The 21,967-nt window shown below is 37.1% G+C and overlaps 2 protein-coding genes across 4 annotated transcripts; one reads left to right on the forward strand and one right to left on the reverse strand.

Moving 5' to 3' along the window:
• Positions 1-1,998: 1,998 nt before the first annotated feature.
• On the reverse strand, positions 1,999-8,996 carry LOC103151175 (protein tyrosine phosphatase type IVA 3-like). 3 transcript variants are annotated; one of them, XM_007571072.2, is made up of 7 exons: positions 8,634-8,996; positions 6,446-6,898; positions 5,239-5,357; positions 3,584-3,676; positions 3,365-3,495; positions 3,199-3,273; positions 1,999-2,348 (listed from the first exon to the last, which is right to left on the reverse strand). In XM_007571072.2, the coding sequence occupies exons 3-7, from the start codon at positions 5,332-5,334 to the stop codon at positions 2,231-2,233; spliced, it is 513 nt and encodes a 170-aa protein (XP_007571134.1). In that variant the 5' UTR covers positions 5,335-5,357; positions 6,446-6,898; positions 8,634-8,996; the 3' UTR covers positions 1,999-2,230. The 3 variants fall into 3 exon arrangements, with proteins under 3 accessions (XP_007571134.1, XP_007571132.1, XP_007571135.1); XM_007571070.2 differs by having other exon boundaries at positions 5,239-5,376; positions 8,634-8,995; XM_007571073.2 differs by lacking the exon at positions 8,634-8,996 and adding an exon at positions 8,179-8,289 and having other exon boundaries at positions 5,239-5,376.
• Positions 8,997-17,094: 8,098 nt separating this feature from the next.
• On the forward strand, positions 17,095-21,749 carry LOC103151177 (protein NDRG1). The gene is made up of 12 exons (XM_007571077.2): positions 17,095-17,259; positions 17,593-17,698; positions 18,025-18,145; positions 18,251-18,313; positions 18,410-18,470; positions 18,787-18,873; positions 19,660-19,716; positions 19,826-19,992; positions 20,087-20,186; positions 20,512-20,547; positions 20,629-20,680; positions 21,141-21,749. The coding sequence occupies exons 1-12, from the start codon at positions 17,212-17,214 to the stop codon at positions 21,359-21,361; spliced, it is 1,119 nt and encodes a 372-aa protein (XP_007571139.1). The 5' UTR covers positions 17,095-17,211; the 3' UTR covers positions 21,362-21,749.
• The last annotated feature ends 218 nt before the right edge of the window (positions 21,750-21,967 follow it).

Genomic DNA, 21,967 nt, shown 5'->3' on the forward strand with positions numbered 1-21,967 from the left:
CACTATACAGTTATGTGCTACTTTGTGTTGCCATGTCAGATAAAATTTTAACAAAAATAGAAACTTGTAGCATGGCAAAATGAGGGGAAAAATGTAATGGGTTTTGAATGCTTTTGCAAAGCCCTGCGTTCACATTTAGTCAGAAGGCATTCATTACATGTAACATACTTTTAAAAGAATAACACATTAAGGTTTCCATTAATCACCGTGAGTTGAGGTTAACGTGACTGCCCACCCACAGTGGTGAAAAACCACATCCTAAAGGCTAAAAATAACTGTGCATTTTATCATATCAAGTAAAGAAACTCTTGCTTAAGTTTTCTGACAGTCAAAACTGTCTTGGATCCACAGTGGTGAAAAGTATTTGGCTGATATGTTCTGGCTTGATATTACCCCACTTTTGGTTTTCATTAGCTCCTCTTGTGATGTTTTGAAACCCAGACAACAAACCCACATATAGCCTGAAGAGGTGATAAGAAATTCCAAAGTCAGCTTGACAGTTTTACTGATAAACACTCTCAATAAATGAGAGGGGGGGAAAAAAAAAAATATTTTGCTTAACCTTTTGGTTGAGCATTGGAAACTTAAATTGATGCACTATTCGTTACAGGCAACGGCAGAGGTGTTGTTAGTATGGGTCTGATGCAGGAATATGAAAGCAATTCAAATGTGGAATTCTGGACATCAAGTCAAAGAAAGAAATTAAGTCATGTTGCGTCTTACTGCTCAACCAGACTCATAGTCTCACATTGAAGTGGAAAGAAAAGAGTGTTTTCAAGGCCTCACTCCCATTTTTATCAAATAAATCAGTAGGATGCCTTGCAAAATATTAAGCTGAATCATTTCACCATAGCTTCATTCAAATGTCGGGAAATGTTTGAGGCATCACAATCCACTTATTGAAAGGATCATAGTACCAATAGTGAATACCTAGGATTGCTGGCTAGACCTTGAAAGTGAAACAGAGATAACTAGTTTAAAAGTTGCAATATTTTTATATTTGTTTGCGAGCATTTTTTCAAATTAAATGTCTAACTCAAACTTAGTTATGAAGATACATTATTGTCCCAACTAGAGTTAGCTTGTTTTGCTAAATTTAAGGTGCTCCCTTTGTATTTTTGGTAATGTTATGCAACTTTTTTTAAAAGGTAAATGGACTAAAAACAAGACCACACACTAAGTGATGAACATTTCTTGAAAACAGTGAATGAGTAAACATTCGGGCGATGTCCCTCTTATTTACTCCTCACACACTCCAAGTAAATGAGGCTGTTGTTGTACTTGATCCTTCTTGGTAGGCTATTTTTGGTGTTATGCAATGAGTGCCTCTATTTAAAACCTTCTGATTCTTTTGTAGGGGAGCTATAATCTGGCTCAGTAGCTTCTAGTCTCACTTGGATGTAAAAATATGGTCTCTAAATGCAAGCATATATGTCACAAAAATAGATTATTTACAGGTGGTAAATCTCAGTAAAGGCATTGTATATGAAAGCTACTGAGGAGGAAGATTAGCCATTTATCTTGTTGTTGCTCACAAGTGAAGCAAACTGTTCCTTCATTCAAAGCAGATGACAGAATTAAGAGTTTAGGGAAGCTTAACATTGACACTAATTATCCATGTTGATATACATAATTACACTGTGCATGCCCTCCACTCAAGTACTTTGTTATGTGGTCCCACAGGAAGGATCTCAGGCGGTCTGAAATGCAGAGTGAATTTCTGATTCAGTAGGACTCNGTTTGTCTCTGATTGTATTCAAATGACAAACTACTGAATGCACTCTTCACCTTGTTTGCATAGAGAAGTTTAGGTGTGAAGCAGCAACCATCAGCCATAAAGCAAAAAAAAAAAAAATACAATGAAATTTGTTCCACTCCACACAGAAAATAACTCTAAAGATGAACAATGTGCCTTAATGCCTTACCTGTCATCAGGCTCCTCCAAGTCCTTATCAGCATTGTCTACAGCTACCAAACCCTATGACATTTCATTCTGACTTATAATATATATTCTTCACCTATTTTTCCACTTTTATTCTCTGTAACCCACAAAATGGAGCAACTCATTAATAGATATGAAATCAGTAAAAAGAAAAATGAAAACTTGCAATAACAGCAACATTTGAAGGACGAGGCGGTGCAGTCACTGTAAGGCCTATACAACTGGATTCCTGAGACATTCGTGAGCGGTGCAAGTAGTCTTTCCGTGTTTGTGTGTGAACGTGCTTTTTCACATGATGCAACACTTGTTCTTGTGCGTGTGAGGATCTTTGAAACGAAGCCTCTGTTTCGATCGATATTTCTCCAAGTATGTCAGCTGTTTACTGTTGATGGCTCCTCTGCGTTTCCTGCATTGAACAAATGAGACAGTGGATCGTTTTACAATAAAGAAATCCCAGAAGATATTAAATAATTGTCTGCTAAATTTTACCAGTACATTTTAAAAACTTAGATCAAATAATTTTTTCTGTATCAAATGTGTGTGCGTGCGTGCGTGTGTGTGTTTTAACACAGATCATCATGAAACTCGGAATTGTGTGCTGGTCCTCTCTTCTGGGGAAATATCTTTTAAAAACCACTGAATGCACTCTTCATCTCATGTCTATCTTAATGATAGATACTCTACAAAATAACATCTTTTAAATTCAGTTTTGGTCTGTGCACTCAAACAGCCAGCACTCCTTGAATCCAACTGTCAGAATGTGGGATATCCAACAGTTTCTCTCTGAGTCGGTTTCAGAAGTTGCACCTTTGCTACCGATGTCAGCAGCGTTCATTTGGTCAGCAATGCTGGTATGAAAACACACTGAAAATCTTTTGCTTATTAGTCTCTTCAAAAAGCACAAACCTGTTTCCCCCCCACCATTTTTGAAAAAAAAATAAATAAATACATAAAGCTGGATTAATATCAGAACAAATATTATTCCTCCGGCTGAGTAAATAGGGCTGTTTCTTTATGATGAAGGTTATATTAAAACAATAATATTGCTGGAGTAATCATTTGATTACGCTAAAAATGCATTTTGGTCTGAAGAAGAATATTCTGTATAATTTTAACCTATATAGAGTGTGGTGGTGGTGTTCAATAGATAATAGTTCATATAAAGCGTAGCAGTAATAATTTGTTCAAATTCAAGCTTAAATAGATTGTGAGAACTATTTCTGATTTTTAAATACTATAGATAATCTAACACTTACTGCCTGATGAGCTGAATGGCATCCTCATACTTCATCCCGCTTTCTATCAGCGCTAAAGCCACCAGCACAGGAGCCCTGCATGCATGTATATACAGACAATCACTGCTGCAACCGTGTCAATTCATGTTGATTTTTCGTCGAGCTACTTTCATCTTTTATCTTGTACCTTCCCAATCCAGCTACACAGTGAACAGCCACACAACACCCAGGATCCTCCTGGAACTTCTTCTTCAACAAAGTCAGCCAATCATCAACCAGCTTGTTAGGGGGCGGGGCTCCGTCGTCAAAGGGCCAATCCTGAAAGGGAGTACAATCTCAGGATCTTTGTGTTTAGGTGCGTAAATGAAGATAGAGTGTGTCAAATGAAAAAAAGATGAGTCCGTACCACTACAGTGATCCCATCTTTCTCAAGAGAAGTTTTGTCGTAAGTGCTGTCGCAAACACGCACCACAGTTGTGACTCCGTACCTTTTTAAGACCTGTGCGAAGGAAAAGCATGGAAAGAGCAGTGGTGAAGCAACTAAAGACGTAGCTGTAAAACAAGTTTTTGATCTTAGACAAATATTAATATGAGACGTTAAATATAAAAAAAACAGAGAAGTGCCAAGACATCCAAACCAACCTGGTCCAGTGTGAAAAAGTTATTGCCTCCCAAACTTGATAATTAGTGTTATCAAGTTTTTACAATAACTGTGAAGAGTAATTTAAATTGCTGTGGGAGGATTTTGGCAGACTGTTCTCTGCAGAATGATATTAATTATGTCCCATGATAGGGCTTTGGGGCATTTCAATGATTTGGTTTTAACAAGTGCAGACTTTGGCTACTTTACTGCAAAACAGTTTTTTCCTTGTCATTTAAGGGTTGACTTGCAAGTGTGCTTCACATCGTTTTCAGATATAAACCAGTGTTTATGGTTCCATCAGTTATGTTAATTTGTCCAGCTTTTGCAACAGTAAGAAAAGCCTGCTTATTTAATTGTACCGTTATTATGTTTGGCTCTTTGTATGATCTTTTTTTTTCCCCCCGGAATGCTGTGTTAGTTTCATGGCAGATGTAAAGACACACAATTTCCCTAGTGAATATTTTTTTAATATTTTCCCAAACGTATTGAGAATTTTTGTAATCACCAGGTGTTTTTTGTCAGTCTCTTTCTCATCATTGACCATGAATTTTACTTAAATGAGGCAACTAAGGTCTGCAGAGTTGTAGATGTTGTACTTGTTCAAGATGCTGTGAATTGTCATTTCACACGATCCCAGCTCTCTACTGGCAAACACATGTAAACATGTAAACACTAGGGTATGCTGGCGCTCCAAAGAGTAAGCGATGGCTTTATACCCATTTCCAAACTGTGTGATGATAACTTCATCATGCACATCATTATGCTGAAAGTTTTCTTGAGCATAATATTATTATGTATAATAATATTTGGAAGATGAACATGAGAATGATATGGTACTGTTAGATGTCTTTTATGAAATTACTTATATAGCATTTTTCTGGAGGGTTATGACATTGATCATTCCCATTCATGCATACATTTACACAAGTTAATGGTGGCACGTTTTTGGCCATTGGCCTTTCTGACCACCACCAGCAGGCAGAGTGGATTAACATTGTCTGACAGGTACTAATTAAGTTTTTTTTTTTTTTTTTTCCTTAAAAATCATAGTTGGTGAACTTTTCTAAATATGTGGTTAATTACAGGTAGTCACTTTTGTACAGAGGTCCAGGTTAGCTTGTGCAGCTTTTCTTTGAGCAAATAAATCACTATTTGAAAGAGGGCAGCATATGTACATTTACCCTGTTTATCATTTCTGGATATAAAAATTGTCAAATGAGCATTTAAATGTGGATAAAAGCAACAATAGAAAAAAAATTGCTAGAAATTTCTTAGGGCTCAACTACTTTAAAACTGGGATTTACTAATAGTTTGTGAGCAGGACAAACTGACTTCAGTATCATTTGTGTGCATACACTGACGTAGGTTTGAACAATAACAAGATTATTTTCCGTATGGCACTCTGAGTTCACACCCACCTCTATGAAGGAGTTGAGTGTGCTGTCTGTGGGGTTGTGTGTGATGAGGAATCTCATGTTCTTGTGGCACAGTTCCACAGGAGCAGGACGGTTCATGGTGGCTTGTTTAACCTTTGGCTCTGCAAGGAGACCTCTGACCTTCATAATGTGGCAGGAATGTGTTAGTAGAAGGCTCAAAGTAAACGTTTCCTTCAGCATAGTGTCTGTGTACAGGATATCTGAGCCACTACAAATATGAAGAGGCTTTTTTCCTGTACAAAGGATTTAAAATATATTGTTTTAAATCCTTTGTATCATAAAGTCATACTTTTAATCAGTCTTTCAAAATTTCAAACAACTCTTTAGTGAATATTTTTCTTCTTGTATGTCTGTATGTCAGCTGTAAATATGAAATATTGCAATATTTCTAATAGACAGTTAGTCATTGCTATTATGTCAAATATGATGTTCCTAAAACAAATATTGACAGTGGCACTGATTAAAATAGAGTAGAAAATAAAATTAATCAAGATGAATCTGATTCTTTCATGCTTTATTAATAAAACAAAAGTTTAGCATAATAGACTTACAAGAACTGCATTGTGTGTAAGTGAATTAATTTTTTTTTTGTATTAAAACAAAGAATCTCATCGTCCTTTGGTCAAGATTTAAAATATCATCGTTGATGCAATTTATTGGACCTATAGTTTCTGCTTAGTTATGTCAGATAGTTCAAGTCAAAAACAATACAATGCATGAATTTACATTTGAATTTAAGATTTTGACCTAACTTGTGTAAAGTTGCAACTTTGCCCGGCTTCATCTAGCATGAGCTTCCCCATAGCATTCCAAAAAATACAAATTATTGCTTGTAATTTGTATTTGTAAACAGGATCTGTGATAGTATAATTAATCTGTAAATAAGAGATGATATAATACATTCACAGAAAACACACATTTACTGACAATGGACTGCTGTCAGATATCTTGAGTCCAGTAGTTAAGTTGTGTACATATATCAGATGTATTCGAACATAAAATTATAGTAATTTAAAATGTCTTTCAAAATAGTCTTACCTGTTCCATTAAAATGTCTCGCATTATCATGAACTACAGAGCAGCTACTGCAGAACCACCTTCACAGTATCTTGTAGATGTTGTAATAAAGAGCTCAAGCAATGGTGCATCACAACATTTTATCCAGATCATGTGACCAAATATGACTCACCTTTAGCTTCAACTGTAGTAGTGTGTAGCTGTGTCTTTAACTTAAATCTCCAGATGACTATGGACCTCCTTCCTGTTTTTTTTAACCGATGTATATTCACCAGTCCTCAGGATGTGTTTTCCAGATTGTTATGCCATCTGATGCCTGTGTCCTATAGTCCAGTAGTCTGCACTGTGTCACTCTTACTTTTTATGCTTGTGATTGTCTCTGATGCTTGCTTTCTTTTGTTTCTCTCAGTCACTCTTTCTGTCCTTTTCTCTCGGTTCAGCTTTCAGTGCTGAATCTCCACTTGCTACCCCATTAGCTGGTGAGTTCATAAGGCAAATGATAGCGCTCTTTCAGTGTTCATGGCCCCAAGACTGCATGTCGCAGCATCGTCCCAGGCACCGTCTAAATGTGTTGAGCGTGGCAGTAGTCCCCACTCTGCCGCACAAACGCCATCAACCGACGGTTCTGAAACAGAAAATACAAAAATACAAATATTTGAGGTTTAAAAAAAAAAAAAAAAAAAAAAGCTTTGTAGATGGACAATTTAGAGCTATGGAGATTACTAATTAGTTACAAATGGGAAAATAGCCCTCTAAGCTCCTTACAGCACCCTCCACAAAAATAGGAATTAATGAGATAAATTTGTACAAAGCTGACAAACAAATTTATCTCTTATTACCATGTAATATTTTCACCCAAACAGTTTACTCTTTAAAGTTGATGAGTTTTTCTGGAAACTGGATTTTTAAGAATATTGCTATGAAACATTTCAATATGTCCTGTGTTACCACACAAGGACTTTGCATTCTGTAGTTTCAGTGTTCATGTTCTGATCCTGTTTTTTGCATGTTCAGATGTCATTTGGTTCCTGTATTTTTCTGATTATGCATGTGTTGGTGCATGTTCTGCTATAATTGTTTTTAAATTTTTTGATTAATAATATGTTGATGATGATTTGGAAGCATTTGACACAGCAGATTATGACACATTTCGCTGAAAACGTATGACTGACGCCATTCTGACGAAGCAACTGGCTCTTTTTATTATTACCATCTTTCTGGTCATGAACAGTTTGTTCGACACAGTTGTGTTTGTTTCTGTTATTGTTATCAAACAACAAGAAAATTTACATTTTCCCTGCTGCTATGTCCAAGCAGGATTTGTGTCTGTTGTAAATGTCTTAGTATTTTTATATATATATAAATAATTCTTTAAAATTAAAATAAAAAACTTAACTCAAAACCATCCATTTCATTTTCATTCCAGTCAACAAGTGACCTTCTGTTCTCTTCGGAAAATCCTTAGAAAAACAATCGGCGAAAGCCCAGAGGTAAGGTGCGGTCATCTCTAACACCCAACACACAGACTCACTCTACCAGGAGCCTGTTGACAGTCTATAATTAGTCATTTATCCGGCGTTGTTTATAATCAGGATAGAGATTCCCTTTTTACTTTCACTCAGGTTCATTTAAAGCAGCAAAGCCAATTTGCAGTTATGCTGTTGTGCCATTTGTGTAGAAGAAAAACAAAGGAACCCCATCAGGAATATTTGTTATGAACATTATGAATCCATGATGTTGCTCTGATTTAAAGCTAAATGAAAATGGTAATCTGAACAGGCCTGCTGTGATGGCAGCACACCGCACACATGAGATAAATTCTAACAACTCATTTACCTTTGCTCATTTTCAGTTTAACGCCTGCAGAAGTGCTCTGGTAGAGTAAGTCGAGAGCTTCTGTCTTACCTTATCTGACTGCTAAACAGCAAAATCCAAAACGGAGGCAAAAAGTCAAATAAAACAAAGTCCTGAAGCAACAGCAGCCGCAAAAAGGTTAGTGTGCTGACATTACAATCAGCTGACTCCCCGTTATAGTAAACCTGCACTAAATACCTACAGCTGTATTTATAGCTCAATCTATACCGGTGACTGATTATGTGACGCATCAAATTTTTGGTGCCAACAACTGGCACTGAGCTGTGCACTCTGGTGTTCCTCCTCCGTGCTGCTTCTGGAGAATTTGTCAAACTTCTTTGATTGCAATCACTGCAAGCACCAACATATTCAATTAATTTCATTTGAGACCTCCACAGCAAACTTTTAGAGTGTTTTTTTATTATTATTTTTTTACTTCTGGTTATTTGACCACATCAGGCAACATGTAAACAGCAGCAACAACATTTGTAGGAGTTTACTCTTACCACTTAGGTCCTCAGTGTCCCCTCCAAACACAGATTTTGTTCAGTTCTTCTGGCTTTCAGTCACCTCGTTTTTAGTAGTTTTCCACAACGAACAAGAGAGACATCCAGAAGCAAGGGGGGTGAAGTAATTCTACAACCACCTGTAGCTAACTGTGACCCACTAGAAAATTAACCTCCTCCCTTTCTTGCTGCCCTTTCTGGCCAGCTCTGTAGTCACTGCATCGTGCTGTGTGTGCCCGTTTGTGGCTCTCTTCTCCTGCAGGAGTACAGCGTGTATGCTGGGCTGAGAATCTGCTGTGAGCTGGTCTAATCAGGCTGAGCAGCCATCTGACCCTGACACTCCTGTCACCACCAGAATACTCCAGAGTTAATGCTCTTAGAAAGAGAGACGAGGAGTGTGGTTCCCGCTGTTATTCTTCCCCTTCATCTCTTTCCTTTTTAAAAGCAACTGGTCTTTCTCACTGCTTCCTATCTCTTCTGTTCACTCCCTGCTATTCAGTTTGCGATGCATCCGTTATAACATGACGTTTTTTTTGTTTTTTCTTTGAAAAGTAGAGCTCTCTTTTCAGTTTATGTTTTGCACATTGACTTGTTTCCCCTCTCCCTTAGAGATCTAAAATTAGATAGTCGTTTGAGCTTCCAGACAGACTGGACAAGTAAACTCACTGATCCTCCGTTAATGGAATAACACTCCTCTATAAGACAGTGACAATTTGAACTTTGTTTCATTTTAGAGAATCAACAGTGAGAGCATTACTTTGACTGAAGAATTTTAGCTCATTGCAAAGTTATCACAGTAAATCAGAAGACGGATTTGCTCTCTCCCAAAAGGTTTTATGAATGATGACTTGCAATGCTCTACGCACCCTTAGAAGTTGTTGTTGTTGTTTTGTTTTTTTTTACATTTTGTCACACTACAAATACAAACATAAGTGTTTTTTTTTTTTTAGATTTACTGTGACCAGCACAAAGGAAACTATTAGTACCCACTAATAGTGGGTCAACTTTGTATTAGTCAAGATTAGTTGCATGTTTTTTAGGGTGGGTCTGTGTTGGATTTTCAGGTCCAAAATCTCTAGTCTTTGTCCATTCTTCTGAAGAGCATCTCATCCTTGGTAGCTGAAGAGTGACAGTGAACAAGGTTTTACTACCTATTCTCAGTTGGGTTTAGGTCTGTACTTTAACTGGGCCATTCTATCACATAACTTTGCTTTGATCTAGACCATACCACTGTAACTGTAGCTAACTGAGGCCATCCTGTGGAAAGTCATACCTCTGCAACAGTCATTAGTCTCTTGCAGCCTTAAACAGGTTATTCTCTGGGATTGCCCTGTATTTAGCTCTATTCATCTTCTCATCAAAGCTAACCAGCTTTCCTGACCCTCCGTATTTCTGTTCTCCTTGCCCAGCCTGACAGCTTAGGTTTATAGCAAAGACTTGGAAGAGTTGGACTCTTCTGGAGACTATTGGTTTGACTGGTTTTAATTTAACAAAACAAATACACTCCACAGTTCTCAGCATTTTCTTTTCAGAAAATACTGAAAAAGCATGCATGTTGTTCTTTTCACTATACAGTTATGTGCTACTTTGTGTTGCCATGTCAGATAAAATTTTAACAAAAATAGAAACTTGTAGCATGGCAAAATGAGGGGAAAAATGTAATGGGTTTTGAATGCTTTTGCAAAGCCCTGCGTTCACATTTAGTCAGAAGGCATTCATTACATGTAACATACTTTTAAAAGAATAACACATTAAGGTTTCCATTAATCACCGTGAGTTGAGGTTAACGTGACTGCCCACCCACAGTGGTGAAAAACCACCTCCTACAGGCTAAAAATAACTGTGCATTTTATCATATCAAGTAAAGAAACTCTTGCTTAAGTTTTCTGACAGTCAAAACTGTCTTGGATCCACAGTGGTGAAAAGTATTCGGCTGATATGTTCTGGCTTGATATTACCCCACTTTTGGTTTTCATTAGCTCCTCATGTGATGTTTTGAAACCCAGACAACAAACCCACATATAGCCTGAAGAGGTGATAAGAAATTCCAAAGTCAGCTTGACAGTTTTACTGATAAACACTCTCAATAAATGAGAGGGGGGGAAAAAAAAAAATATTTTGCTTAACCTTTTGGTTGAGCATTGGAAACTTAAATTGATGCACTATTCGTTACAGGCAACGGCAGAGGTGTTGTTAGTATGGGTCTGATGCAGGAATATGAAAGCAATTCAAATGTGGAATTCTGGACATCAAGTCAAAGAAAGAAATTAAGTCATGTTGCGTCTTACTGCTCAACCAGACTCATAGTCTCACATTGAAGTGGAAAGAAAAGAGTGTTTTCAAGGCCTCACTCCCATTTTTATCAAATAAGTCAGTAGGATGCCTTGCAAAATATTAAGCTGAATCATTTCACCATAGCTTCATTCAAATGTCGGGAAATGTTTGAGGCATCACAATCCACTTATTGAAAGGATCATAGTACCAATAGTGAATACTGAGTATTGCTGGCTAGACCTTGAAAGTGAAACAGAGATAACTAGTTTAAAAGTTGCAATATTTTTATATTTGTTTGAGAGCATGTTTTCAAGTTAAATGTTTAAATCAAACTTAGTTATGAAGATACATTATTGTCCCAACTAGAGTTAGCTTGTTTTGCTAAATTTAAGGTGCTCCCTTTGTATTTTTGGTAATGTTATGCAACTTTTTTTAAAAGGTAAATGGACTAAAAACAAGACCACACACTAAGTGATGAACATTTCTTGAAAACAGTGAATGAGTAAACATTCGGGCGATGTCCCTCTTATTTACTCCTCACACACTCCAAGTAAATGAGGCTGTTGTTGTACTTGATCCTTCTTGGTAGGCTATTTTTGGTGTTATGCAATGAGTGCCTCTATTTAAAACCTTCTGATTCTTTTGTAGGGGAGCTATAATCTGGCTCAGTAGCTTCTAGTCTCACTTGGATGTAAAAATATGGTCTCTAAATGCAAGCATATATGTCACAAAAATAGATTATTTACAGGTGGTAAATCTCAGTAAAGGCATTGTATATGAAAGCTACTGAGGAGGAAGATTAGCCATTTATCTTGTTGTTGCTCACAAGTGAAGCAAACTGTTCCTTCATTCAAAGCAGATGACAGAATTAAGAGTTTAGGGAAGCTTAACATTGACACTAATTATCCATGTTGATATACATAATTACACTGTGCATGCCCTCCACTCAAGTACTTTGTTATGTGGTCCCACAGGAAGGATCTCAGGCGGTCTGAAATGCAGAGTGAATTTCTGATTCAGTAGGACTCCATGACCTTTGAACCCCAACTAATTCAAAGCTTCAGTTTAATTAAAACTCCGATTAAATCAATTTTATGATCTTTCAAGCAAGGAATAAAGTGTTGGGGTTTCTTGCCATTGTTATGAAGATCTCTCTGAAAATCTATTTTGACATATATTTTTTTGTTTGGATATTCATTTCCTGTCTTTGGTTAATTTGTTTTTTTGTCACTTAAGAACAGCAACAAATTGAGTGATATCGTCTCAAAGTCAGAAATGGAAATTGTCTCACAGTGAAAACTGAGAGTTGGTACTAATGTTTTAATTTCTTTCAGACTGAATTATTGTCAAAAGCCTCAGGAATGTCCCCAGCAAATCATTATTTATCTGCCTGCAAAACATCCACTACCCGCTTGGTGTTCACTAGCAGTTTTCACACATCACAATACTTCACACCCACCTACAATAGTTCCCTATCGACTTCAGTGAACAAAACTCGGTTCTTCCTTTTAAAGCTTGAAATAGACACTATCTCAGAACCTTTACAACCACATGTCTCTGGGAGGTTCCTGAGGCCTTGTGATCAGGGCCTGCTGGTTGAGCCACATACGAGGCTGAAAGCTGAAGGTGACAGTCTTTTCAGCAACACTCTCAGTCAATCTTGTTGAGTTTGAGAACTGAGGATGTTTTTTTAACAACAATCCTTTTAAATTGATTTTACATAACTATGTTTATTCAACGGTGTAATGTACAGAAAATTGTGATTGTACCTAAAAAAAAAAGCTAAATATGTCACATTTTATTTACTTGTTTGTCATAAGCCAATAGGTAGATTTTTTTTTTTTTTTTTTTTTTTTACAAAAGATGTTTTGAAAATAACGGTGTGCATTTTATTTATCCCAGGATGGTAACACATTTTAAAACCACTTTTCATTACAATCGTGACCCCACCAGCTTTGCAATATTGTATTTTCTTTTCTGTGCACTTTAAACTGAGAATCCTCCTCAGTTTTAGTTCCTTGGTCTTCATGATGCTGTTTATTTAAATTTGAAAAGTTTAATTTTAATTACACTTCACAAGTATGAATTACGTCATTGTGAACTATCAATAAAGCTTCAAAGATTCACTGAAGTTTGTGACTGCAGTGTCAATACTTTTCGAAATATGAAAATATGAACTGGTTGTTTAAAATGTTGTGGGAGTCTTGAGCTAATCTAAATTGAATATTTTCCACAGATCATTATCTCAGAACATTTCCAGCCTTCTACACATAAAGGGCATCACACACACATACATGGAAGAAATACGCGCAGAGTCAAGCATGTGGCAGGCAGCAGCAGCTGCTGTGTGTATAATTAGAATGTTTTGAAAGCCGAGAGCCGGAGAGTTAGACTTTCACCTGCAGACTGAGGGGTTGCCACCACAACAAGTTGTCACTTTTATATTTTCAGTAAAAGTTTCCCACAGTAAAGAATGTCAAGAAATCCTGGGTTCACATTTTTTAACCCACATCCAGAACGCAATCAGGAGAACAGGAAATCAGATCAATAAAGTTTATTTTGACAATGATGAAATGTGAGAATTTGCGGTTCTTGTCCTGTGGATGGGAAGCCATGGTCGCCAGAAGTCTGAAGGCAGTGGGAGAGAGATGGTTAGTTGAATGCAAGTTGGACAAGTTGAATTATGAAGAACTGGAATGGTATTTCTTGGTGTGATGATGAGTTTCCGCCAGGGGGTGGGAGGGAGAGTAGTGTGGTCTCTGGGGTTGTGGTCTCTTTGCAGCGGTCCTTGAGATGATCCAGGTTCCAATGTGTGAACCAGACAGCGAGTTCTTTGGAGGTTGATGGGAGAGGCTTGTGGTGGAGGGCGGACAGGTAAGTTCTTGTGAGGAGATGTGAGGTGCGATCCAACTGCCAGCTGTGAATCCAGGAACTGTCAACGAATCTTCAGCAAAGGCGATTATGGACTCAGGCAACCAGTGGGTAAAATCCAAGGCGGCACAAGGAAACACCTGAAAGAGAAGCAACAGGGAACTATTACTTGAAATAATGTCATAGAAACTTCAAAGAGCTGACTCAGAGGGGCGCAGAGTACCATAACTGGCAAAACACTCAGGCGTCGAAGTGCTGGCAGCCGCTCCTCATGTTCTCCTATATGATGATGAGGTGATAGATCCCAGGTGCGCTGAAACCAGACAGCAGGCACGTCCTACAGGTACGTGCAGCCTCTTGGCACCATCTAGTGGATGATGAGGGAAGCAGCAGACAAACAGAAAATCCCCACAAAGAGCCAAATATATATTCAGCAGCTTCTTTCTTCTCAGTTTGGATTTTTATTTTCCATCACACAACATAAATGTTGATGAAAATAATTCATCCCTGATTCCCTGTTTCTCCTTTTTATTTGTGCCTGAGCAGGGAGAGTTTCATCAGGTGTTACGGCAGCTTGTTGGAATTGGACTCCGGTACCGTCAGTAGTGAGGTGAACGAGTTGGCGGTGCGTGTGTCGCTACGTCTCGCTCATCTGAGGCGCCATTGGTGGGGGAGATTTGAGGTCAAGCAGCCTGAAAACGGCCTCACCTGAGCCGAAGGACACCGGAAGAGAGGAGACTCAGCGAGCTTCTCCTGCTGGGCAGATCTGAGAAAAGAAAATGAGGATTTAACTCTACCCTCCTGAGCTGCTTTCTGACCCAGATAAACTCCATCCATCCATTCCTGGTTCCCTTCATTCTTCCATCCTGGTTCCCTCCCTCCATCCATTCTGTCTGTCCATCCATAATGTCAATAATCATCGATAATGTTAAGCATAAGGTTAAGCATTACCCTTGATTAAATAAAAAGGAAAATCGGGGACAATGTTAAATATCCTGGATATTAAGCTAAACATTGGAGATAAAGTAAGAAATCCTGGATGGCATTAAACAACCACGATAACACTGAATGTTAAACATCAGATATAACTACAACCATTGACTAAAGTGTAACATCGAGGACAATGTTAAGCTTTGTGGATAAACATTAATAAATCATGCAACTTTTTTTTCCGCATGATTTATTAATTTGAGTTCAAGTCTGCAAATCTTGGCAACAAGAATACCAAACATCAGACTGCACCTTTGACACATGATCACTAATAACATATCAATAGAAACTAGTCCATAATATTGAGCTGACACAGATAATGGATGAAGGGATTAATTAATTTTTGTTTTTGTGACATTTGATCTGGTCTGAATTCAAAATGCTTAATTATTTATGTTTTTGATTTGATTTGCTTATGTTTTTTATGATTTTTTTTTAGTAGGTTGTGGACAAAAGTAATGAGAACTGATTCAAGTTCAATGCTGTCATAATGTAGCATAATTCTGACAACTGACAATAATTTGCAGAGACACTAAAATTCAGAAATATATAGCAAACCCAAGCTTGTGTTTGAGCACACGGACAAATAAGTTTAGCCACAGTTCTACCCATGGGAAATGGGACAGGGATTGGTGGTGAAATAGGTTTGCAGGCCAGACTCCAGTTAGGGTTCCAACAATACACTGGCTTTGAGAATGACGTGAAGCTGAGTAAGACCCATCTGCTCCCTGCTGCTCTTTAGCCATCGTTAAATGGATTAAACCCGCTACACACTCTGCTGTCATGCAGCACGGTGTGCTATGTGGTCCAGGCTGTGTCCATATGTAAGTGGTCACAGAGCAGTCTGCTGTGTTTCCACTCAGCCAGGTGTTACTGTCTGCTGTTCAACTTCTGCTCTCAACTTCCATTGAGTTGATTTAATTTAAAAAAAGAGAGAGAGAGAGAGATTTGTGCAGTCTCAGAAAAGGGACGTTAGGAACAAAGTTCTGCCGGATGCTTCAATACTAGTAGATCTGTCAAATAGCACAGACTTAAAGTGATTTGAAACATGATTTGGTGACTTAGGACAAAATTAAAAATATATATATATATTTAACATCCCTGTTTTTCCAAAGATAATCAATAAAATATTAATTTAAAAAAAGCATTTTCGCATAATATCCACAACTCACTTTTTAAATGTCTTGAATATGATAAGAAACAATCTGTTTCCTGTTTAGATGTTGGTTACTCTAAAGTTTTCTTTGGATTTGAAGCAAGTTGTAATGGAGCTTTCGTGTTAAAAAGATCATGTTTATAATGTCAAAGATATAAAGATTAATCAAAAACAGATGGAGCAGTATCTTGTATAGTGAGGGATCAAATGTTTTGTCAAATAATTAACAACAGTGCACAGTTCTTTACTTGCTAGGTCAATTTCATGAGCCATTTTAAATAAATATAAATAATTTTGTTTTTACCTGTCTAGTCAGTCACAGCTTCCTGCTTTGTATGTAAACTTCCATAAAAATAAAAATCTTTGCAGTTATTGTGAGATACCACTCCATTTTGTTAGCATGACTTACGATCTGTTGTTACAATTTGATTTAAGATTTAAAGGATAGCTCTTTGAGATAACATTTAGGCTATTAATGTGAGCCACTGCTTTACGCAACTAAACTTTTTCTAAAAATAAAGTAAGTCATAATAATGGCCTTGAAAGTGAAGTGCATATCTTAATTAAAAAGCAGACATCACCTTTACACAGTAGTTAATGAAACTGGCATTATCATTCGAGTGTAGTATATTGAAATTAATTTGAAAATGCAGCTGCAAAAGGAGGGTCCCAATGGCTGAGCTATATCATTAACAGCCTGCTATACTGTGAATAACAGATGGCCTGCAGAGATTAAACAGCTGACCTCCGAGTGGCCCAGATAAACATATAGAGATTCGTATGATGCCGTCATGGAAACTGATAAACATCAAACCTGCGAATCTGGCTCCTGTTTTCGGTTTGAGTTAGTTGCTCATCAGCTGAAAATGTGTCAAAAGTGCACAAAGTCAAAAAGATTGTAATATTTGAAAAAGTGGTCTTTCTCTTAGGTGTTATTTTATTTTTGTTATTTTATTTTCAGCTAAAGCATGCTGACATTTATTTTGCAGCCAGGATGTCCTAATTTATTAATTTAATTCCAAATGCAAAAAAAACAAAACTTCACTGTCTCTGTGGAAACACAGCAGCCTGAGGTCAGATTAACTAGGAAAAAGGCCAGTTGGCCCCGCCTGAACCAGGTTGGTGTTAAGACTTAAAAGTAGATCAGTGTCTGAGGATATAAAAACCAGCTCAACCATAAAGTCTGTCAGAGACATACTGACCTGCACGCTGCACTGGCTATCTAGCTGAAGAGAATCACATTTCAAAAGAATTTATATCCCATCTACCTGCTCTGAAGCAGCCACCATGGTTCTGGAGGAGAATGATGACTCTGTCTTTGAGCCCCAAATTACCGTGAGTATGACAATAAAAAACACGTTAGTGACATAGATCCATGTTTTTTGATTTTCTTTTAGTTTGCATTGGTCTATTTTCTCTTTTTTTGTGGTATGGTTAACTTATTTACAAACAAATCATAGGATATAAAGATTAGGTTTGTCCACATTAATGTTGGCAACTTTGGTAAAAGTAGCAAAGCACAAACTAAACAATGCCAGGTATTCTCTTCAATGTAATTTTACTAAAGTGCAATCTGCATTTGTTCGTTGGCCAAAGTGGACAGCATGCTTGATGGAATGCACTCTGAAGCAGTGTGACCTGATCATATCTATGTAAATGTTGTGTTAGGAGGAGCACGTGGAGACTCAGTATGGGGACGTCCACTGCATCTTGACAGGGACTCCAAAAGCGAATCGACCCGTCATCCTGACCTTTCATGATGTTGGACTGAACCGTAAGCTACAGATCTATCAGCGGTGATCCTGTAGTTTACCTATAAGGATCTGTACTGAAATTAAATAAGTTCATCAAAATGTTGTAGCTGCTGAAGAATCAGTTTCTAATAGAATTACAATGAAAGACACATCTCTTAAGGTTTATTTCCATCCAAAGAAGTTAATTTGATAAAACCTTTTCACTTGACTCCACCAACATTTTTTTTGTCTATATTGTCATATTTCCTCTACATGTCAAATGATTCATATGCGTTAGTTGAAAGAGGCATCAATGTGAGTAATTAACATAAGAATGTATGTATATGTGTATTTTTTTTCTTTCCAGATAAATCTTGTTTTGAGACTTTGTTCAACCATGAAGACATGCATGAAATTGTTCGTCATTTACCTGTTTGTCACGTTGAAGCTCCTGGACAACATGAGGAAGCCAAGACTCTGCCCACTGCGTGAGTAGACTATATTTCTTTAAGACTCAGATTGAACTTTGTAGTTGACCAGTTATTCAAGCGTAGCTTTATAACTGCTTTTAAATCAGAGATTTGATCCTTCAGGTACACCTACCCCACCATGGACCAGCTCTCTGAGGTTCTTCCCTCTGTCCTCAATCACTTCGAGTAAGACAAATTCATCTGAGGACATCAAAACTAAACACTTTCAGTTGTATCTTTCTGGACATTGAGCCATTAAGCTCATTTTTGTGTGCTTTGCAGGGTGAATAGTATAATTGGTGTGGGAGTTGGAGCTGGAGCTTACATCCTGGCCAGATTTGCCGTAAGTCTGAATCTTTTCAGATTCAATCAGATCTTGAGATGATGCTCCTGCACACGATATTTTGAAATTAATAATCTTTACTTTTTTTTTTCTGTTTATATGGGAATGGACAGACAATTAAACATACATCAGCATTTACAAATTAAAGTTCTAGATTAAGCCATATTAGACAAATTCATATTGTACATGAGGATTTAGTGTAAAAGTGTTTGTGCCATGAACCCCATCCCAATTTTTAACAGAAGAGAAATGTCATGCCAATGAGTTTCCTGACTGTGCAACTGAACAGCTGACAAATGTTTTCTGCTTTGTTTAGCTGAATCACCCTGATTTAGTGGATGGACTGGTTCTGATCAACATTAACCCCAACGCAGAGAGCCTAATGGATACTGTTGCAAACAAGGTATAAATGTATCTTTGAATGTCCTTCATATATTCAGATGCTGTTATATGTAAATATGAGGTACTTACTGAGCAGCTCCATAAAGTCCAAGCTTGTGATTTCATTCTGAAAGTTCCTTATAGAGATTTTTATCTCTTTTCATACTCAAAAAGATTATTATGTAACACAGAGTATGTTTCACCTAACTCACAGTTTTGATTCCTCCTTCTGTCTCTAAACCCCGACATCCTAAGCCCAACGATATGACCGGATCCTTAAATGGTCAAAAATGTAAAAACAATACAGTCTTAGTTTACATTGGCTGCAGTTTAACTCCTTCATGATTACAGAAAATGTTGACAAATATTTACGTTATATGCATGCTAATGGGAAGCTTTATAACTTCAAATGTTTGTTGAAAAGTATTATAAGTTGCAGCTCATTTACCAGTTAGTCTCATAGGCCCCAAGTAGCAATGAGAAGTTTGTCATAACTTTTTCTTTCTTTAATTTACGTGCTATTTTTAAATGTACTGTGAGGACTTAAGTTTATGGGAACTGTAAAAACTTTCTATAATACTTAGGGGAGCTTTAAAGGGTCTTTAAAGCTTGCTATCTTTTATTACAATACATTAATTTCTGACCTAATTGGCCAATTAAGCATATTTTTACCACTGCTATCTCTCTTTAATGGATATTGTCTTGAATAAACACTTTCTGAGTTATCTGAGCTCAGAAGAGCTTTACAGAATTCCTATGGAAATTAAATATAGCAAAACTTGATACAACTGTTTGTGTCATACTATAGATTACTGACTGGACCCTCACTCTCCCAGACAGAGTTATCACACACCTATTTGGAAAGGTACGTTATCTGGAACAACGGAATCTTGGCTTTTCATATGTTTATGATTTTTTTTAAAATCAGAACAAAATTGTAACATGCATAATGCATCTGCACGGATTACCTATAGGATGAGATCCAGGCAAATCACGACCTTGTGTCAACATATCGTCACTACATCACAACAACAATGAACCAATCCAACGTGAGTCAGTTTCTACGTTCCTACAACAACCGCAACGCTCTGGAGATAGAGAGGCCTGTACCTGGAGGGAACGTCAATGTCAAGACACTCCTGTGAGTGAAACAGTAGATCTAAAAAGTAGATAGGACATTGGCAGCAGGCTCACCTCATAACAATTAACTCCTTCTGGCTCTGGGGATCACATAGGTGTTCATCCCTGCTGGTTGTTGGGGACAGTTCTCCTGCTGTGGAAGCTGTGGTTGACTGCAACTCTAAACTGAACCCCACAAAGACCACACTGCTCAAGGTAAACAAATCTTGGATTGGATAATGAGAACAATAGAGCTGTTTTTGATGCATATTTATTGTATTTTACCAGACAAAATGCTGTCATGCTGCCAAGACCCGTCTTCTGCCCCCTATACCCCAATTTACTAGTTTGAAAGCATTGCTGTGAGCACTTATGCCACCCCAAAGGCTGTGCAGCCCTGTGCAATGAACTATTTGAATCACTGTTGACAATTTATTTATTAATAAAATATTTAGCATTTATCCTCTGCTGCTGATAACTTATTTTATGACACTAATTTGTGCTAGAAAGCTACAATTGCACTTCTCTGTCTTTCTTCCAGATGGCAGACTGTGGAGGACTTCCTCAAGTTGTTCAGGTATGACAGTAAGTCATACAATATACTATTCTCCATTTTGGTCAAGAAAAAGTTGACTATATTTTACTTTTCTCTCAACAGCCAGCCAAAGTGATTGAAGCTCTTAAATATTTTATCCAAGGAATGGGATACTGTAAGTTACTTATAAATATTTGTACGCCATGCACTCATTAGCCACTTTATTTGAGAGACCTTGCTAATATTCTTTTGAACAATAGCCTTAATTCTTTGTGAGATAGATTCATACCTTGGTTGCTAAGAGTGGCTATTTGTATTTCTGTTACTGTTATATCAATTTGCCCTTTCTCTTCTGACCACTGATTTCAACAAGACCTAATAAAGTTCTATTTTTGTTCATTTTTATTCAGTGTTATTTTACGTTCTCCTTCAGTGATTACTTGTTTATTTAAAAAAAAAAATTGAAATATTTTTTTTATTTATTTGTGTATTCAGAGAATTCATTCTCTGATGTTCAACCACTACAGATTTCATATATAAAACCAAAACTATTATTATAAAAAAAAACTATATACAAAAAATCACAGATTTTGTTAGTGCACAGTAATAAAAACTTATTTATCATTTTTCTTCAGTGTCCAGCGCCAGCATGACCAGACTTCGCTCAAGGACGACCTCCAGCTGCAGCAATATGTCAGTCGATGGCTCTCGAGGCCGCGCTCACACCAATGAGCATAGACGAACACATTCACACGGCACAGAGGAGAGACGCGGGCGTGCACACACTGATGTCTCCATGGAGAGTATTTCTACCATAAGCCAGAACGTCTCAAACATGGCTGAACTGGCATGCTAGAATATCAGTGCTGCTTAGACCCTCACACTTAACTCAGTTCAAAACTCACTGTACCTGCACTTACATCTTTATTAGTAATTTCCTTAAAGTAATCCAGTCATCATATTGTCTGTCACATAAAAGATCACTTATAATTTTTACTTATTTTATTCTTTATTTTCTTTTGCCTGTCTAATGATGTCCTCTTTTACCTTAACTACCAGCTTGTATCAGTTGTAAGCTTCATTGTGTTTTTCATTTTTCTCTTTAAATAAAGTAGAGGAGAAAACAATCAAAGTTGTCAGGTAATTATTGTGTACAGTGTAGTTGGTGTTTTGTCTTGAGGAGTTGTAGTTGCAATTTCTGTAAAAACTTAAATAAAATGTGAAAATAAAGGGAAAAAATGTCAGACCTGTAGAACTGAATTGTATCTGGTGATCATGGAAACTCAATATTATTAACAGTTGCAGTCAACAACAGTGTTCATATATTGTGGTAATTTCTAAGCACTTTATTTAACTGCAATTGGCAGAACAACTCATTTAACATGGCTGAAATTAAACTTAAGTCAATATTACATACATACAGTCAATTAAAAAGCTATGATCATATTTCCTGAAAATATTT

Source organism: Poecilia formosa, unplaced genomic scaffold, assembly GCF_000485575.1.
Source record: "Poecilia formosa unplaced genomic scaffold, Poecilia_formosa-5.1.2 Scaffold273, whole genome shotgun sequence".
Taxonomy (NCBI): domain Eukaryota; kingdom Metazoa; phylum Chordata; class Actinopteri; order Cyprinodontiformes; family Poeciliidae; genus Poecilia; species Poecilia formosa.

Bases quoted from the DNA above. Each gene is read 5' to 3' on its own strand.
- LOC103151177 (XM_007571077.2), top strand. From the start codon at position 17,212: ATGGTTCTGGAGGAGAATGATGACTCTGTCTTTGAGCCCCAAATTACC. The intron at 17,260-17,592 runs GTGAGTATGACA...ATGTTGTGTTAG, and splicing joins TCTTTGAGCCCCAAATTACC to GAGGAGCACGTGGAGACTCA. The intron at 18,146-18,250 runs GTGAGTAGACTA...TTGATCCTTCAG, and splicing joins GCCAAGACTCTGCCCACTGC to GTACACCTACCCCACCATGG.
- LOC103151175 (XM_007571072.2), bottom strand. From the start codon at position 5,334: ATGAACCGTCCTGCTCCTGTGGAACTGTGCCACAAGAACATGAGATTC. The intron at 3,677-5,238 runs GTGGGTGTGAAC...TCCTTCGCACAG, and splicing joins CACTCAACTCCTTCATAGAG to GTCTTAAAAAGGTACGGAGT. The intron at 3,496-3,583 runs GTACGGACTCAT...ACTCCCTTTCAG, and splicing joins AAGATGGGATCACTGTAGTG to GATTGGCCCTTTGACGACGG.